Here is a 17817-nt window from a genome sequence, read left to right on the forward strand (position 1 = left end):
GCTGTGTTTGTGAGCGAGTGAGTGAGTGAGTTTAGTTTTACGCCGCACTCAGCAATATTCCAGCTTTATGGTGGCTGTCTGTAAATAATCGAGCCTGGACCAGACAATCCAGTGATCAACAACATGAGCATCGATCTGCGCAATTGGGAACCGATGACATTTGTCAACGAAGTCAGCGAGCCTGACCACCCGATCCCGTTAATCGCCTCTTACAAGCATAGTGGCCTTTTGTGACAAGCATGGATTGCTGAAGGCCTATCCTACCCCGTGACCTTCGCTGTATTTGTGACCAGTAGCTGTCACTAGTGCTCTGCTCTCAAGGATCTGGTCAAGTCACATGATATCCTCGTGATGTGTTCTTGTATGTTATTTGGGGGATGTTAAAATACTGATACAAGACGTTTTGTTCTCTTGATATATTAAATGCCAAAACATTTTAACCGTATTCCACTTACATAAGTGTGAATGAGTTTACTTTTACGCCGGTTTTAGCAATATTTCACGTTAGGGGCACAACAAATGGACTTTATACATTTGGAATCGAACCCGAGCCTTAGGCATGAAAAGCGAACACTTGAACCAACAGGCTATCCTATCGCCCCTGCATTTATATAAGCTGATGATAGTGACACAAGAATCAATACAGTAACGACGTATTCTATCGATCCAGTTGAGAAGGAACGTATCTGTTCTGTGAAGATGATGCCAAACTTTATATAGACACATAAAAACCCCTCGTCGTAGCAGCCAGTGCACTGTAATTTATTCATAGATCGTGTGGAATTCCCAAGAAGGAAATATACTGAAGTCGTAACGTTATTTCGTACTTATTGAAGCAGTCATGCGCGCTCGTCAAAGGGTCGTGCTCTTAGCATTAGTACCAATAATCTTTTTGTCTTCTAATAAATCAGCATAATCTAGGATATACTCTGGAACTGCCAGGCATGGTCAGAAACAGGACCACCATCTACACCAGCTACTTTCGTATTCTCCAAGTGTGTTTGATGGTTGTGTATGCAGTCAAAAGATTGGGGAATCAAGGCTGGAAAAGTAGTTATGAAATCAAAACCACTGAGAACAAAGTCGAATGCATTGTCAGTACTCTGTCTCCAAGCGGTTACTTGCCACTACTGGAGCTTATGCTCAGTGTGTCTGCATATAATACTGAATAATCCTGAGGCAAAACAGAATATTGTTCTTAAGAATATTTTCATGGCTATGTAAATTCCTTGTTTTTTTTAATTCAACCAATATCACAAGTCCCAAACAACAACACTTTGAAGTTTTTTTTTCTGATTATGCTCAACTTGGGTTAGAACGCTGTCCTCTTATGTACAAATGGGAATATCTGTTTCTGTTCGTAGGATTATTATTTGAAGATCACATTACAACGCAGGGACGGAGCCTTGATTGTTTTAGCAATGCTGCTTGTGAATATTACTGGCACTGTTTTTATTAATATGTTCAACCAGTCTAATTCGGGGTGATTTGTACTCACAGTTAACACTAGAATAAGACTGTATTTATACCACATTTCTTTGATGTTTGTTGGTTTCACGCCGAAGTGAAGTGTTATGCTCCAAACTAGTTACTGGCCGCACGTTTGAACGCACGTTACCTGGAGCCTGAAACGAAACACTTCAGCTTTACTAAATACATCATTTATTGATAGAACGTAACTGACTGGGAACTATGCCCTGGTCGTAGGGTCTGATTATAGGAGGAAATAAACAACCCTGCAATTTGTATTTTCATGTTTCTCAGACTGTTTGTCTAGCTCGAGAATAGGATTTACACTCTTAGCTACATTATATACACATGGAAAGTATTTACGCAACACGTAACTAATAGATATTTTATTCTGTCCATAAAGATAACGCAGGAATTCTGTGTATGATTTATAGACCTAGCATTGTTGAATTGAATTTATTACTCATAACATGTCACACCCAATTCTTTGTTGAAATGAATATTCGGTACCATAATTATCATGGCACGTCGTAAATTGCCAGAGGCTGCAAGGTGACACTTTTTCGCCCTGGGAAATACAGGAATGTTTCTCAGACATATCGACATCAAGTTGGGCAGATCCTTCGATCATTTTAAGACACTTAACAATGATGTTAAGATCTACCAAGACCTCATAGACTCCGTAAGACAACATTATGACAGAACTGGGCATCATGGAGACTTGATAGGTGCCATTCTTGGAACCTCAGCACATCGTTAATGCATCACTGGTTACCAGAGAGAACCTCAGCACATCGTTGGTGCATCAGTGGTTACCAGAGAGAACCTCAGCACATCGTTGAGGCATCAGTGGTTACCAGAGAGAACCTCAGCATATCTATAATGCATCAATGGTTACCAGAGAGAACCTCAGCACATCGCTGAGGCATCAATGGTTACCAGAGAGAACCTCAACACATCGTTAATGCATCACTGGTTACCAGAGAGAACCTAAACACATCGTTGGTGCATCAGTGGTTACCAGAGAGAACCTCAGCACATCGTTGAGGCATCAGTGGTTACCAGAGAGATCCTCAGCATATCTATAATGCATCAGTGGTTACCAGAGAGAACCTCAGCACATCGCTGAGGCATCAATGGTTACCAGAGAGAACCTCAACACATCGTTAATGCATCACTGGTTACCAGAGAGAACCTAAACACATCGTTGGTGCATCAGTGGTTACCAGAGAGAACCTCAGCACATCGTTGAGGCATCAGTGGTTACCAGAGAGAACCTCAGCATATCTATAATGCATCAATGGTTACCAGAGACAACCTCAACACATCGTTAATGCATCACTGGTTACCAGAGAGAACCTCAGCACATCGTTGGTGCATCAGCGGTTACCAGAGAGAACCTCAACCCATCGTTAATGCATCAGTGGTTACCAGAGAGAACCTCAGCATATCGTTAATGCATCAGTGGTTACCAGAGAACCTCAGCATATTTATAATGCATCAATGGTTACCAGAGAGAACCTCAGCACATCGTTAATGCATCACTGGTTACCAGAGAGAACCTCAGTATATCTATAATGCATCAATGGTTACCAGAGAGAACCTCAGCAGATCGTGAGTGCATCAGTGGTTACCAGAGAGAACCTCAGCACATCGTTAGTGCATCAGTGGTTACCAGAGAGAACCTCAGCACATCGCTGAGGCATCACTGCTTACCAGAGAGAACCTCAGCACATCGTTGAGGCATCAATGGTTACCAGGGAGAACCTCAGCACATCGTTGAGGCATCAGTGGTTACCAGAGAGAACCTCAGCACATCGCTGAGGCATCAATGGTTACCAGAGAGAACCTCAACACATCGTTAATGCATCACTGGTTACCAGGGAGAACCTCAGCACATCGCTGAGGCATCACTGCTTACCAGAGAGAACCTCAGCACATCGTTGAGGCATCAATGGTTACCAGGGAGAACCTCAGCACATCGTTGAGGCATCAGTGGTTACCAGAGAGAACCTCAGCACATCGTTGAGGCATCAATGGTTACCGGGGAGAACCTCAGCACATCGTTAATGCATCACTGATTACCAGAGAGAACCTTTTCCCGTGGAAAGGGTCAAATACTTGTTTTCTCCATGCTGGCTGTGCCAGTCATGTGACCTCGTCTCCTGAGCCAAGACAAAGGATAACATGGGCAAAAATAGAAAAACGGCATTTTGTAATGAAGCTTTTCCACCAGTTCAGAACGAAACGGTGCCTCGTGAGAATATCTCTGCTGGGCAGTCTGTAAGCAATTTTTGGGAAACATAGGCGAGATTTACTGTGAAGACTGGTTACGGACATGAAACTCGATCAATTCCATGACCGAAGTCCTACAAAGTCAACTTTATGCGCCTCAAAGGCCTTGCTGGGTGGATCATAGGTTTGCCATTTCATAGGCAAATTGTTGTTGTTTAATGCTTAACACGGAAATATATAAGTCCACAAAGACTAACCATAGGATTGGTTATTTGTGCCTAACGAAGTCAATACTAGTCCTATCGTAATCTACGCAATAGACAGGCTTACTTGCCGTGGTTCCTCATGCTGATAACTGTAAGGGTTGACAAAGGTTTTTCTCGATTTCATGCATGTACCCATCTGACAAAGTTACTTCACGTTTATGCCTACAATTTATGTAGCTGATATGTGAAATATCTGTTAAAATAACTGCGGCCTAACTACTGTTCCAGTGGTAGGGAGATAGAAAACGTTAAAAAAGGATTGTACAGAGGAGACATTAGTGCGTGAATGAGCAATGCGGTTTTTTTCCAAGTCCAAAGAGACTTATCTGGAACATGACATGGTCTTATTCAAAATAGTGTGCGATAATATTGTATTACAAAGGATAATTATGAAATGCCCATTTTCAAATTAGACTTATCTTCATTTTAGAGGATTGCTGTCGTAAGAACTAATAACTTTCATGCTGAAACTTTTTCAGACAGCATTTCAAGGTTACATGTGTGAGAGTTCCAATCATACTCAAATTGTCATGGCATCACGGATGAGATTTAGCAGTTGTCAGTAACGTCAAATACTTTGCTGTATGGTGATATACATAGTAAAGGTATTCCATGTTGTTTTACAGTTGTGTTGTTTTCTGTACATATAGCTTCCACACAGCCACTGGCCCAAATTATATCGTATAAATGTCAAAATAGGTCAACAGTAACCACTATTGCTGTACATAAATCAGGACTGGTAGTGTGATCCTTGAAACAGACAGCTATCAGTATTATGGTAAATCCCATACTTTGTCTTCAGGTGAAGCGTAGCACAGTCTGCAGCACAAAAGATGCCACACCTAGCAATCTGAAATGTTGCCACTGAGGTATTGAAGTGTGACCTTGATTCGTACCAACGCACTGTGTAACCTGAGGAAGATATCCTTTGCTGCTGCCGACATCATCCTCTGCATTGAAGCTCTTTGCTGCCGGGGGCTGGTGACTTCAAGGCCAAGATCAAGGCCAGATGGCAGTCGTAGGTTGTCGTTGGCTCAGTTTTCCATAGACCGTCAAACAGTTTAAAGCTGCATGTAGTCATTCACGTACTCTAATTGCTCAGTGGCATTAGGCATTTTCATCACTTTTCTCACTCATTTATCCTTTGTAAGACAACTAAGAAGGTGACACCAAACCCTGTCTATATCGAAAGGGTACTGTCCATTGATCCCTCCATGCAAAGTGTAGAATCGTGATTCGACCAGTAATTGTGTTGGGAGATAAATTAGAATGCAATCGCCATGTCCTGAGGGTTCACTTGTATTTACTGTACTGTGAGAACTGTGATTCAATCCAGGTTACAGGTTATAATCCACAATAAACTGTGTCAGTGTGTTGACAGTTGTTAGTTCTTCAAACATATCCTGTATATTCATTGACCAAATATACTAATATATCCAGTGAACTCACGCAGATCTGTTTCCTTATGTGTGCCAGTCCAGACTTGATGATAGTAATAGTGTTATAATTTCGAAGAAGATTTCTCTATCTCTAACCAGTAGGACTTTGGGTATTCACATTTTTCATTCACGTTTCAAACCATAGGATATATTAATGCTTCTTTGAAGTGAATGAAATAGTGAGCATGTTCGTTCTCTATTTATTCCACTTTAGACTACCGGATATAGCATGTATTCATCTGTGTGCCATCTTAATGCAAAGGGTTGGAGCATCACTGTCACTGGTGCCGGCACGTGTTGTCTAGTGGAGGGGCCTTCGTGTATAAAGTTGCCATACTACATGGAAGGACTTAAAAGGCAAGCAGATAATTATTGTTGCCACAACGAAACTATGCTAGAACGTATTACTTCAGATAGTTACTTTTCTCATGCATCTGTTTAAATTATTACAAATATTTTGTTCTTGTCCTGCACTGACGTTTCCTGACAAGGACGACGTTTCATCAATCCCTTCTCGAACACCGCATGTAATTCCACAGCGTTTCAGTATTATATTTCGCTTTTTTATGTACTGAGGAATCTGTTTAAGCATTCTCTGGAGTTGGCAGTTTATGTCTATATTCGTACTGACTGGCCCGAAATTAAATGACTTTTAAGGGAGTCGTTCGGGAAAGAATAAAGCAGGTCAGTTTGCAATTTTCGTCTCAGGCAATATTTGTTTAATTGTTCTGGGCAGGGCTGCTGGTGAGGCTGGCAATATTGCAACATATACTACCCAGTAAAAGTTTAGACTCACAAGTGTAATTGTAGCCACGTTCTTCAGTCATCAGTTCTAAACTAAATTTTGCACAATATTCGATACTTCTAAACTACATTTTGCAAAATATTCGATACTGCTTAAGATAATGTTTATTAATAAAACAAATTCATAAAGATGAAAAGTTAATTGTCATGAGTTCAATAAATGATGAAAATTATTGAAAATTGACGAAGTCTCAACAAACATTTACACCAGAACGTAGTTATTCACATGTACGATGTTTGCACGTGCTTACAGCCATTTGATGCATGCTCCTCGTCATTGCATTTGCATAAGACTTACAGTTGGTTTCCCCTAGTTAGAGGAGTAATTCATCTTCACTGTAAACACATATATGTACTTCACTGTAAACACATATATGTACATGACATATAGCGATATATATATATATAAAGGAGGTGATAAGAATACCGAGGACAGTATGTATGTATGTATGTGTGTGTGTGTGTGTGTGTGTGTGTGTGTGTGTGTGTGTGTGTGTGTGTGTGTGTGTGTGTGTGTGTGTGTGTGTGTGTGTGTGTGTGTGTGTATGTGTGTGTGTATGTAGATTACCATTCCTGGCGGATCATAACTAAACATATCAACTACCTACATTATTAGGTGGACTATCACACTGATCTGTCAAATGTTATCCCGGAAAAGATCTCACTGGTTTAGGCACCACCTGTGTCGTCCACCTGAACTAGGAATGCTGCATGTATGCATGTATGTATGTATGTATGTATGTATGTATGTATGTATGTATGTATGTATGTATGTATGTATGTATGTATGTATGTATGTATGTATGTATGTATGTATGTATGTGTGTATGTATGTATGTATGTATGTATGTATGTATGTTTGCCTGTTTGTCTGCATAGATGGATGGATGGATGTATGTACGGATGATGCACGGATGGATGGATGCACGCATGCATGCATGGATGTATGCAACGCTCAACTGTTAGGCAGCATTCGCCTGGCGAATGGGCAAGGAATAGTCCAGAAACAATAGATTAAGAAGACGTTGACATCCATTACTATAAAGGAGAGAGAAAGTGTCCTTCACAAATATATAATTGTCATCCGGCGACCTCTGCGAAATCCCACTAAGCAATTCACTCACAGAAGATCATGCTGCAACATTAGTTCTATTTTGATGTGAGGTCTCTGCTGAAGTAATTCTACACTGTCGTGAGCATGTATAATTATGCTTGTCATGTAATGTACATGAAGCCCATTATAACGTCATTCTCATGATGATCACACTGATCGTGTGAAACGAATTGAAGAAATTATATCTGTGCTGAGTTCTGTCTTTTGTTTGTCTTTGACACTAATGCAAGCCAAATGCCTACCTGGAGATACAGTGGTAATCCACTCCCTGCCATAGTCAGCACAGAAAGTCTTTGATCTAACCCACTTAGGCACCGTGACGTCTACAAAAAATATGACTGTCACGACCCAAAAGCTATGTAGACATGCCACAGTCAACTTTGCAAGAGAATGTTTTATCAGACAAATTAATCACATTATAAATCACCGATTTCATGCATTTGTATGAATGAATTGCACTATCAACAAAGTAAACAGCAGAACGCAGATTGCTTGTAGAGGGAGGGGGCCAATGATCTGTAACAGCGGCAGTGTTGGGTCAGACAGGTCAACTTTTGTCAATGTAGGTCAGTTCTGTACGTGACAGGTATGCAGATGTGTCACAGGTCGAGAATAGGGTAAGGTGGGTTCCAACTGTTAACCATCATACGGAGTGCGTTTCTCTGAGTTGTTCAACATGAACCACAAAACCCATTAGAGAGAATTAATTTAGGTTAAAATCTTTCAATCTGTAATGTTAATGTCATGTTTTGTTTATGCAGTACCTAAGTGGAAATGCATTTAAAGAGCACAGAAAGTATATTTATACTAAATCATTAATCGGACCACTTATGCTTAGAACTCAACAACTTTTAAAGCCACGTTCCCTTGGACACACACACAATCATGCACACTCATTGAAGAAAAGATATAATGAAGACAAAAGTGTTACGTTTTGGTGTCGTTCACATTCCAGATGATGCAATGCATTTCTAATAGCTTTAAGCATATAGGTAGTTAATATTATATTCGTTATAATTTTGTGTAAAATGAGTGTTTCATGTTACACTATAAGTCGTTGGAATTGGTCAGTGCTGTCAATGTTTCAAGAATTTATATTTCCTTGAGCATATCTGGCTGGGTACAATTATTATTGGTAATTATAATAACAGAATTAAACTTCATCAAGTTCCATTCTTCCACAGAGCCGTCATTAGTGTCCAGACGAATTTCAACTTGTTTAAGCTTCCTTCAAGCCATCTTTGAGTCACTACTCTTTCTCCACCTTCTTGACATGTTCAACACATGCATGCCAGTGTGCAATGTCAGTGTCACATATAGCATTGTTGACAACGTGCTTGACTTCGTTCAACTTGAATGCTTGATTTTTCCGGGCCACTGTACTTTTAAGGTCTCCCCAGATAAGTTCGACTGGGTTGAGATCACAGTGGTACGGTGGTAATCACAAGACCTTATGGCCGTGTTGACGTAGCATAAACCAACAAACATTAATGTCGTGATGCTTTGTAAGGATGTGTTTAAAATTTCTTGTGGACAGGTGTTCATTTCTAGCAAATAGCCGGCGAATGACATCTCTGATGACCCTGATGTCAAAATCTAACCTTGGATGCCTACCTTTTTCGAAAAGGTTTTGTTTACTGGTTGTTGGTTTATTTCTCACAATTTTTAGCACGATGGTCTTTTTCATGGCAAGAGCAAAAGTTGTACGTTTCATGTAATCCGACATCTTATAAATCTTTTCTAATTAAACGTTTCCCAGCATCTGAATAAGCTTTCATGATGACAGCTAGAAGTAGTCATTATGCATGATCAAAACGATAATTCACTGTGCAGTGAACAGGTAACTATCATGAACTGCACGTGCATTTACCTTTCTGAAACAACACTGCCACTGTTACAGATCATTGGCCCCCCACACTATGCAGACAGTGTGCGGTCTGCTGTTTATTTCGTTGAGTGTTACAGAGACAGATTCTTCCATACAAAATGCATAAAAACGGTGATTTACAATGTCATTAGGTTGTCTGACAAAACATCCACTTTCAAAGTTTGAGATCGATTGGATCATTGGATGAAGAGTTATTTACAAAAAAACCGGGTCCACGTGCATTTCATGCCAAACTATAAATAACCTTCAGTGTCCCGTAACACTCATGCTCTTTCAGTTGTTGATGTCACCGTATTGTACACCGTTCACGATTGGGAGAGTGGACTGTTGTGATGTAGATTTAGCAAATCGTTGTTTTTATCACCTGGTTTGGTTTGCCCATAATGAGGTATAAGGATTTTCTGTAGCAGAGGTGTATTCGCCATACTATTCTTAACATGACAAAAGGCGCCATATCGTTTGACAGGGTTTTGATTGTTGCTTCAACTTGTACTTTGTGTACCTACTTGCAGCTTGAATGTAAATCGTGACTCGGCCAACAATCTTGTATTTGGTTTGTCACGACTGACAGTGAAGCATAACATGAAAGCAAAATACCTTCCACTCAGATCATGTCAGAATTATTTCTCAGTACTGCATCAATTATTGATAGAATGTGCCGTGCACATAAATAACAGGTAATTGATATTTCAAGGATTTTTTCAGGAAAAGTAGATTCTTTTGTCTGGGGTAGATTAAGTCATAATCGCTCAGCACTAATGGGTGGTTCAAAGCCAGTGTTGGGTAAACATGTCATCTCATTCGGGTTAAGAATAGATCGCTAATTATTGGTCCCCAAATTACATGTGATCTCATTCGGGTTAAGAATAGATCGTTAATTATTGGTCCCCAAATTACATGTGATAGAAATGCAATTATCCTTAAAACAGGAATAGGTTATATAATTATGAATTACACAATTGTTACATATTTTTTACATGAGGGAAATTAATCTTAATCACAATTTATTTTCAGATCTTTTGTTCCTGATGGTTCATGCCTTTCGACAGTAGTGATTCAACAAACAACCCAGTCACGCAATAGTGAATTAATTCCTTCAACACACCTGATTACCAGAATAGGGGATCAGAAAGGGACTTTCCATGTCAAATACACATGCAACAAAAAGTATCTCCAACTGTTTATCAAGTAAAACATGATTCGATCTGCCAGAACACAGAAGTGTGGGTGAATGTTGTTTTGTGCGGCTGTCAGCAGTACTACAATCATGTCATGGCCGAGTTTTACTTTGACCAGAATACCCAACCTTGGCGTGTACAACGAATCCCTAAAAGGTAGAGCGTCAACTAGTGATGAAAATCCAGTTTGTGGAAGAGCCTGAACATTATTTTTTTTTATCTGAAGGGGTCGTTGTCGGCACGCGTACTACAGAATGATGTCTAGCCCAGGAGCGTTGATGTATACTGGAAACTACCCTAGCCAAAATCGGAATACAGAAACGTTGCCTTGGACCATTCCATTCCGCAGTGAGATGTTTTCCTGAATGGACCTGCAATACAGCTGTATTAGATGCATTTGATTGTGTTCTGTAAGAAACGACCATAACGGTAACGAATACCACTTGCTATCAATTGAACGGCAACAATTACAAACGGTTTCGTTTTTGGATTGTGAAATGTGGATTCGTCGTTCTGTAAAGGTGCTGGGAACGTTTAGGGTTTAAGGTACATTACTGTATACAGAAACGTACCTTGGATTCATATCGGAAGTGTCTGAGCTGGCAACGACCCCTTTCAGCATTACTTTCAACACATGCTGAACATAATGAAAATATAGGGCTTTTTTACGTTTCACAGATCTTAACATTGGATTTCTGTTTACATGTCTTGGTGTGTCTTTTGAATTCAAAGCTCTTAAATTCTCACCTAGGTAGTGGATATAGTTTCCTTAGAAATAGGCTAGTGAATCTGATGCTGCACATATTTGTTCAAGCACCTTCAATCATGTTTTCAACGGGTTTCTACTATAACCGTTCCCAAACCTTTTCATAACCATTGCTCGACCAGGTTCTTCCAAATGTTTCCTTGGTCAGTTGTGGAATTACATTTCTAATTGTGACACTGATTACTGTGTTGTGGTCCAAAAGTATATACCTTATTACCCTGTGTAGCTATGATGGTTTCACTTACAAATGCTAATTATGTTTCTCATATGAAATCACCGACCTTTGCAAAAGACATTTCAATCTAAAAGGATAAAAAACAAAACAGAGCAGCGATAGGGTCGCAGTGGTGTTGACACGCTCAGGTGACGACACCAGGCATTTAATATTCCTCACGTTGGTTGGTGGAGGTAAAAACGTAAGAACGTAGATCAATTCAACTTTCTGTGGCTCAGTGAGAGCACAGGTATCAACACCTGTGATTCCGGTTTCCGTCATTCTGATGAAAGGTTCGGTTCCAAGATGAGCCGGACGGCCTTCTTGTGGCGACTGGTGGTGACGTCAGGTTAGTATAGATCCACTTTAGTGCTGTTGTCAATTAATGCTTTTCGGTGTCCAGCACTGTTTAGAACATTCTACTTTCCCCCTTTGCTGTTTTATGCTAAAATGAGGATATGTGTTTGTCAAATGCGTTATATAGGTCATCTGCAATTTAATTGTATGTAGCTACAGACAGATACATCAGTTTCCAACATCCTTTAGTTCAAAGAGGAAACAAAATTATGTTTTCATCAGACTGGAAACAGTATCAGTGATGGGGTATTGAAAGTAGTTTGTCATGTGCTCAGAGGCCAAGGTCTAGGGGTAGACGATGTCCACCAAAGGTTGGTTACAAAGGTTGTCTCAAAGGTGTCACAGACATGGAACCAGACAATCCAGTGATCAACAACATGAACATCGATCTCCGCAACTGGGGTACTATGACATAATATCATGATCAGCTGACCACTCCATCCCGTTAGTGGCCTCTTACGGCAAGCCTGGGCTGCTGAAGACTAATTCTTACTCGGATCTTCACGGATGTCCCATTAAGTATGGTCTGGTTTGTAACGCCACACTCTGCAATATTCCAGCTATATGGCGGTTTCTCATTAAGAAAGACAGGAGGTACTCTAGAGAGAGGAGAATATTTGCACGTCAAACATTTTGAAAGATTAAAATAAATATTGCTTTGGAATTTTACATAAACTTTACTTGGTTCTTTGTTTTAATATAAGATTAAAATTAAAACACGAACGTGATTGTGCCTTTGTCTATCGGCGACTTTGAGTTGGCGAGTGCGTTTTGCCCGCTAAAAGATGAAGATGATAAACGTTTTGGCAATGGTGGAGATATAAATTGTGAATATCTTAATGAGGATGGGAATAATATTGGTTTCCATCTCTGTCCTTGCAGACATCTACTTGGGATCATTTTCTGACAAACAAAATGCTAGAATCGATCCAAATGTGTTGGTAGTTTCATTGTATTTATTTAGTCTCTTGATCGATGGGGTAGCTCGGCGGTTAAAACATTTGCTCGTTTCCCACATAGGTACAAGTTTCAGCTCCTCATCTAGCTACATACAGTGCGTGCCCGTTTTTGGTTTCCCCCGCCATCATAACACCCAACTCACTCAATCACTCCTCTTACTGTCTCCATAAGCAAAGATTGTAACAGGACAGTCACACTTACACACCCTATAGCACTTAAAGATACGAGTTTTTTATGGACGACAACTTCTTTATTGTGAAGAGTCACACACATAAAGGCACGAGTTTTTTTATCACTTCTATCACTTCTAAATGTCATTCAAAGACCCTATAGCACTGGTCCTTTTTTATACTCTAGCAGGTGGTCAACACATAAAGATCAGACATAAAGATCAACATATATCTTCTTCACTACGTCCGTTACTTTCCCAAAACTTTCAAAACTTACTATTGTTTTACCTGTTTCATTTTAACTTATGGTTACACTTGTCTACGATAGCTAACGTCTGAGGGGATGGTGTAAATCCAGCTAGGTCCCTGGTATGCTGATCCAGTATTTCGTGTTGGCGATCTTTGGGTCGCGTTTGTTATTGTATTTTCTCCTTTGGTTGAAATGTTTTAGTTTTGCATGCTAGTTTTAGATTCATATCTGTTACATTCTAGTAATTGTAGGCCCGTGAAGGTCCGGGTTAGAATTGACCTTCAGAAACCTTTGCTAGTCGAAAGAGGCGACTAACGGGATCGGGTGGTCAGGCTTGCTGATGTGGTTGACACATGTCTTCGGTTCCTGTTTGCGCAGATTGGTGGTCATGCAGTTGATCACTGGATTGTCTGGTCCAGACTCGATTATTTACAGACCACCACCATACAGTTGGAATATTGCTGAAGGTGGCATTAAACTAACCTCAATAACTCACTCTAACATTTGTACAATCCATCGTCAACAAATTTTACTCTTCAAAATGTTTTCATATACATTGTCTTTGTCTCGATATGACTGAGACATGTGGCATTAAACATCAGCTAACTCACTCACTGTTCTAAACTACATCATATATAGGTCACTGTCTAAGGACCAAGCTGAGTATGAAACTATATGTATCTAGAGTATTATCACTGTCTGCTGTATCACTGAAAGGTATTCATGTTTTAACCTCCAGGTATTTTGAAAGAAACAATAGGAAAAGCCTTCATACAAACCAAACTTACGGGTGAGACGACAAACATAGATCTCAGCCAGAAGGAGTCGCTGCTGCTGCAGGTGAAGGGCTGTAGTGACCTCTATGTTGTGCTCCGTGAGAAAGAGGGCGGGGAAGAAGCAGCTATTGGCATTGGGATTGATTCCAATAATGGAATTATAATGAAGGCATGCATCCAGTGTGTAGAGACATATGGTGCCAGGTCGGTATATCTCGACTGCACTGCCTTTAAGCCCTTTTGGATAACATGGGCGGGACTGACGGTAAAGATTGGTCGCGGCCATGATGTGGGGATGCAAGAAATTCTCTCAACTACATCAACCAAGTCCTACAAAGTCAACTTGCTGCGGCTCGCAGGCGTTGCTAACTGGATCATAGGTTTGTCATTTCATAGATCTTAAAATGTCATCACATAATCTAACCCTAAAGAAGGACTTGGTTTCCATGTGGGCCCCAGCAGGCAGACTTTTTCTGCAGTAATAATCCCCTGACCCAAAACACATTCATAGATACTAGTATTCATTTTGCATGAAATTAAATACGTTTCAGAGCAAAAACATCAGATTTGGGGTGGGGTGGGGGTGTATTTTCCCAACATTACACAGAAATAGGCATAAAGTATTTATAACATTTATGTTTGTTGAGTACGTTATGTTGACAAAATTGTGTTATGATAGAGGGTGTTTCAAGTATCTATAAACATATATATTTCCTATATCTAGGTAGGCATTACAATAAAAGACAACATGTATTTTATCCTCCATTGATATGTTGGTTCTTTTTGTTTGTTTGGGGGTTTTTGCACTAGGGAAAAACAATATTTGATTCATAAGGGACATTGTTATATCTACCGGTCTCAGACCATAGTTTAAAATTACCACATCATGAGCCGTGAAGGTCCGGGGTAGAATAGGCCTACAACCCATGCTTGCTGTAAAAGGTGACTATGCTTGTTGCAAGAAGCGACTAACGGGATCGAGTGGTCAGGCTTGCTGACTTAGTTGACACATGTCATAGGTTCCCAGTTGCGCAGATCGATACTCATGTTGTTGACCAGTTGATTGTCTGGTCCAGACTCGATTATTTACAGACCGCCGTCATACAACTGGAATACTGCTGAGTGCGGCGTAAAACACCCTCACCACATCAAAATCTTGTCAAGCAATTTCTTAAATATTGGGCAATATCTATACTGAGATAAGTGTCAACACTTACGAAGTCAGTCTCTGCTTATAAAGAGATATGGAACCATCATTGTCTCCAAAATCCTGTGAAATGCAAGCAAAACCAAATCCAAATCTAAATAAACTATGCTATGCCCATGTCGTACCTCCAGATTCATATACAGACTTCTTCCATAAATAAAACTGATGAGGTAAGCTACAGTTTGGAAGACTTAAACGTCTCCACCAGTATAGATAGCCGTGAGGGTTTTAGAGCAGCCTGAGCCTTAGTCCTTACTAGACTGGGGTGAACACTATACCCAAATACGTGCGAGTTATATCCGTAATACAAATGAGACGGCTATCAGTATTTGAATAAATCCAATGCTTTGTCTTCAGTAGACGCGTAGCACTGTACAGTACATACTGGTGCCACATTTACTAATCTCAAATGTTGTCTCGTTTTCAGAAACTGAGGTCTCAAACAGTGTGCGCCACTTGTACCAGCGCACAGTGCAACCTCTGGAAGGCATGATCGACGACCTGGACGTGTTCCACTCCTTTGCTGCTGCCGACATCATCCGCTGCATTGAAGCATGCCACGAAATCCAAGGATGTCAAAGCATCAACTACAACAAGCAAGACAGAACCTGTGAGCTCTTTGCTGCTTTGCCGGGGGATGGTGACTTCAAGGTCAAGGCCAACTGGCAGTCGTGGATTGTCGCTGGTTGAGATCTCCACTGACTGGAAATATGTCGTCAAGCTAGCCCGATTCATATTGCATGCAGTCTCTCATCCACTCTAATCCGTCAGTGGCATTGGAGTTATTCACTTTCTTACGCATTTGTAGAATTAGTGTGTGCAAATGTATTATTTATGTTCAGATTTCATATTTTGCATCTCCAACTTCATGAGGGTATCCCACAATGTTGGAATTAGTTTTTCGTCTGATTGAGAATGGCGAAAGAATGTGAAACAGATTACAACCGGCAGAGAGAAGTGATAGTGTATGTCTTCAAGTCACCACAGTGACCCAACGTGACATCAAACTGTGTATTTGCTAATGCATACAGAGTGGGGATTCGATCAGTCATGGTCATTATTGATCCCCTAATTTCATAAGACGTTTCTCCTTTATTTCGTAAAGTCTACCCTAACCCAGATCTTTCGTCAACTTATGTTGCTTGTGTGAGTGTTTACACAGCTGATAGTTCTTCAAACATACCCTGCATGTCCACTGACCAAATGTACTAATATATCCAATGAAAGACTTCATGTATTGCCTGGTGTTGATGTTGCCATATCCACAGTATGGACGGCAAATAGCAAATACACAAATTGGACACCAACCAATACCTACGACATATGTGAATCCAGATTTGAGGATAATAACATATTATAATTTCTAAGAAGATTTCTCTATTTATTACCAGTAATAAAGGTATTCACATTTTAATTCACATTTCAAACCATAGGACTTATTAAAATTGTTTCTTTGAAGTGAATAAAATAGTGAGCATGTTCGTTCTCTATTCTTTCGACTACCGGATATAGCAGGTATTCATCTGTGTGCCATCTTAATGTAAAGGGTTGGAGCATCACTGTCACTAGCGTCGTGTTGTCTAGTGAAGGGCCCTTCGTGGATAAAGTTGCCATATTATATGGAATGACTTAAAAGCAAACAGATTATTATTGTTGCCACAACGAAACTATGCTAGAACTTATTACTTCAGATTGTTACTTTCCTCATGCATCTGTTTTAATTGTTATAAACAATTTGCTCTTGTCCTGATTCTTCAACGAGTTATTTTGATTCCATGCAGAGGAGTAACTATGACAATGTTTCAGTCCCGAACCGACAAGGACGACGTTTTATCAGCTCCTTCACGAACACCAAATCTAATTTCACAGCGTTTCATTGTTTGGACTTTTTATGTACTGAGGAAAATCTGTTTAAGCACTCGCTAGAGTTGGCAACATATATCCTTATCGGTACTGACGGGCCCGGAATTAAATGAGACAGAGTCTTTCGGGAAAGAAATAGGTCAGAGTTGCATTTTCCCTGTCTGGACAGGGGTACAAATGACGCTGGCGACATTGCAACATATACTACCCAGCAAAAGTTTAGACTCACAAGTGTAAATGTAAATTCTTCAGTCATCTGTTCTAAACTAAATTTTGCAAACAGGTACTGTTTACTATGAACTGATGTATTGTAAAACAAACTCTTAACGTTGAAAAATATATTGTCAATAACTGATAAAGTTATGTATTCTCAAACAACATTTACACCAAAACACAGCTGTTCTCACATTACGATATTTGCACTTGCTTTACATTAATTTCATGCTTGATCCTCGTCATTTCATATGCAGAAGACTTGCAGATGGTACCCCTAGTAAGTGGAGTAAGTCATCCTCGATGTAACTATACACACACACAAACACACACACACACACACACACACACACACAGAGAGAGAGAGAGAGAGAGAGAGAGAGAAATTATTGTCAGGTCAGTGCTTCCTTACAGATAAACATTGTGTGTGTTTGTGTGTGTGTGTGTGTGTGTGTGTGTGTGTGTACTGTTTTAGCTGTGAGGTAACTGTATATATAATAGTATTGTGCATGAAGCCAGATTGACGATTTTACAATACACAGCAGATAAAAGATTAAAGAGAATGAAAATACAAAAGCAGAGATGGTGGTGTTAAGTGAGTAAGATAGAGATATCGGACATGTGGAATGACGTTTTGATAAACAAGC

At 40.0% G+C, this 17817-nt stretch overlaps 1 protein-coding gene across 1 annotated transcript; it reads left to right on the forward strand.

Annotated features, from left to right (window-relative positions):
* The first annotated feature begins 11680 nt into the window (after nucleotides 1-11680).
* LOC137285351 (uncharacterized) lies at nucleotides 11681-15837 on the forward strand. Its single transcript, XM_067817729.1, has 3 exons — nucleotides 11681-11723; nucleotides 13851-14267; nucleotides 15522-15837. Exons 1-3 carry the CDS (start codon nucleotides 11681-11683, stop codon nucleotides 15782-15784), a joined length of 723 nt encoding a protein of 240 aa, XP_067673830.1. The 3' UTR covers nucleotides 15785-15837.
* The last annotated feature ends 1980 nt before the right edge of the window (nucleotides 15838-17817 follow it).

Source organism: Haliotis asinina, chromosome 1, assembly GCF_037392515.1.
Source record: "Haliotis asinina isolate JCU_RB_2024 chromosome 1, JCU_Hal_asi_v2, whole genome shotgun sequence".
Taxonomy (NCBI): Eukaryota; Metazoa; Mollusca; class Gastropoda; order Lepetellida; family Haliotidae; genus Haliotis; species Haliotis asinina.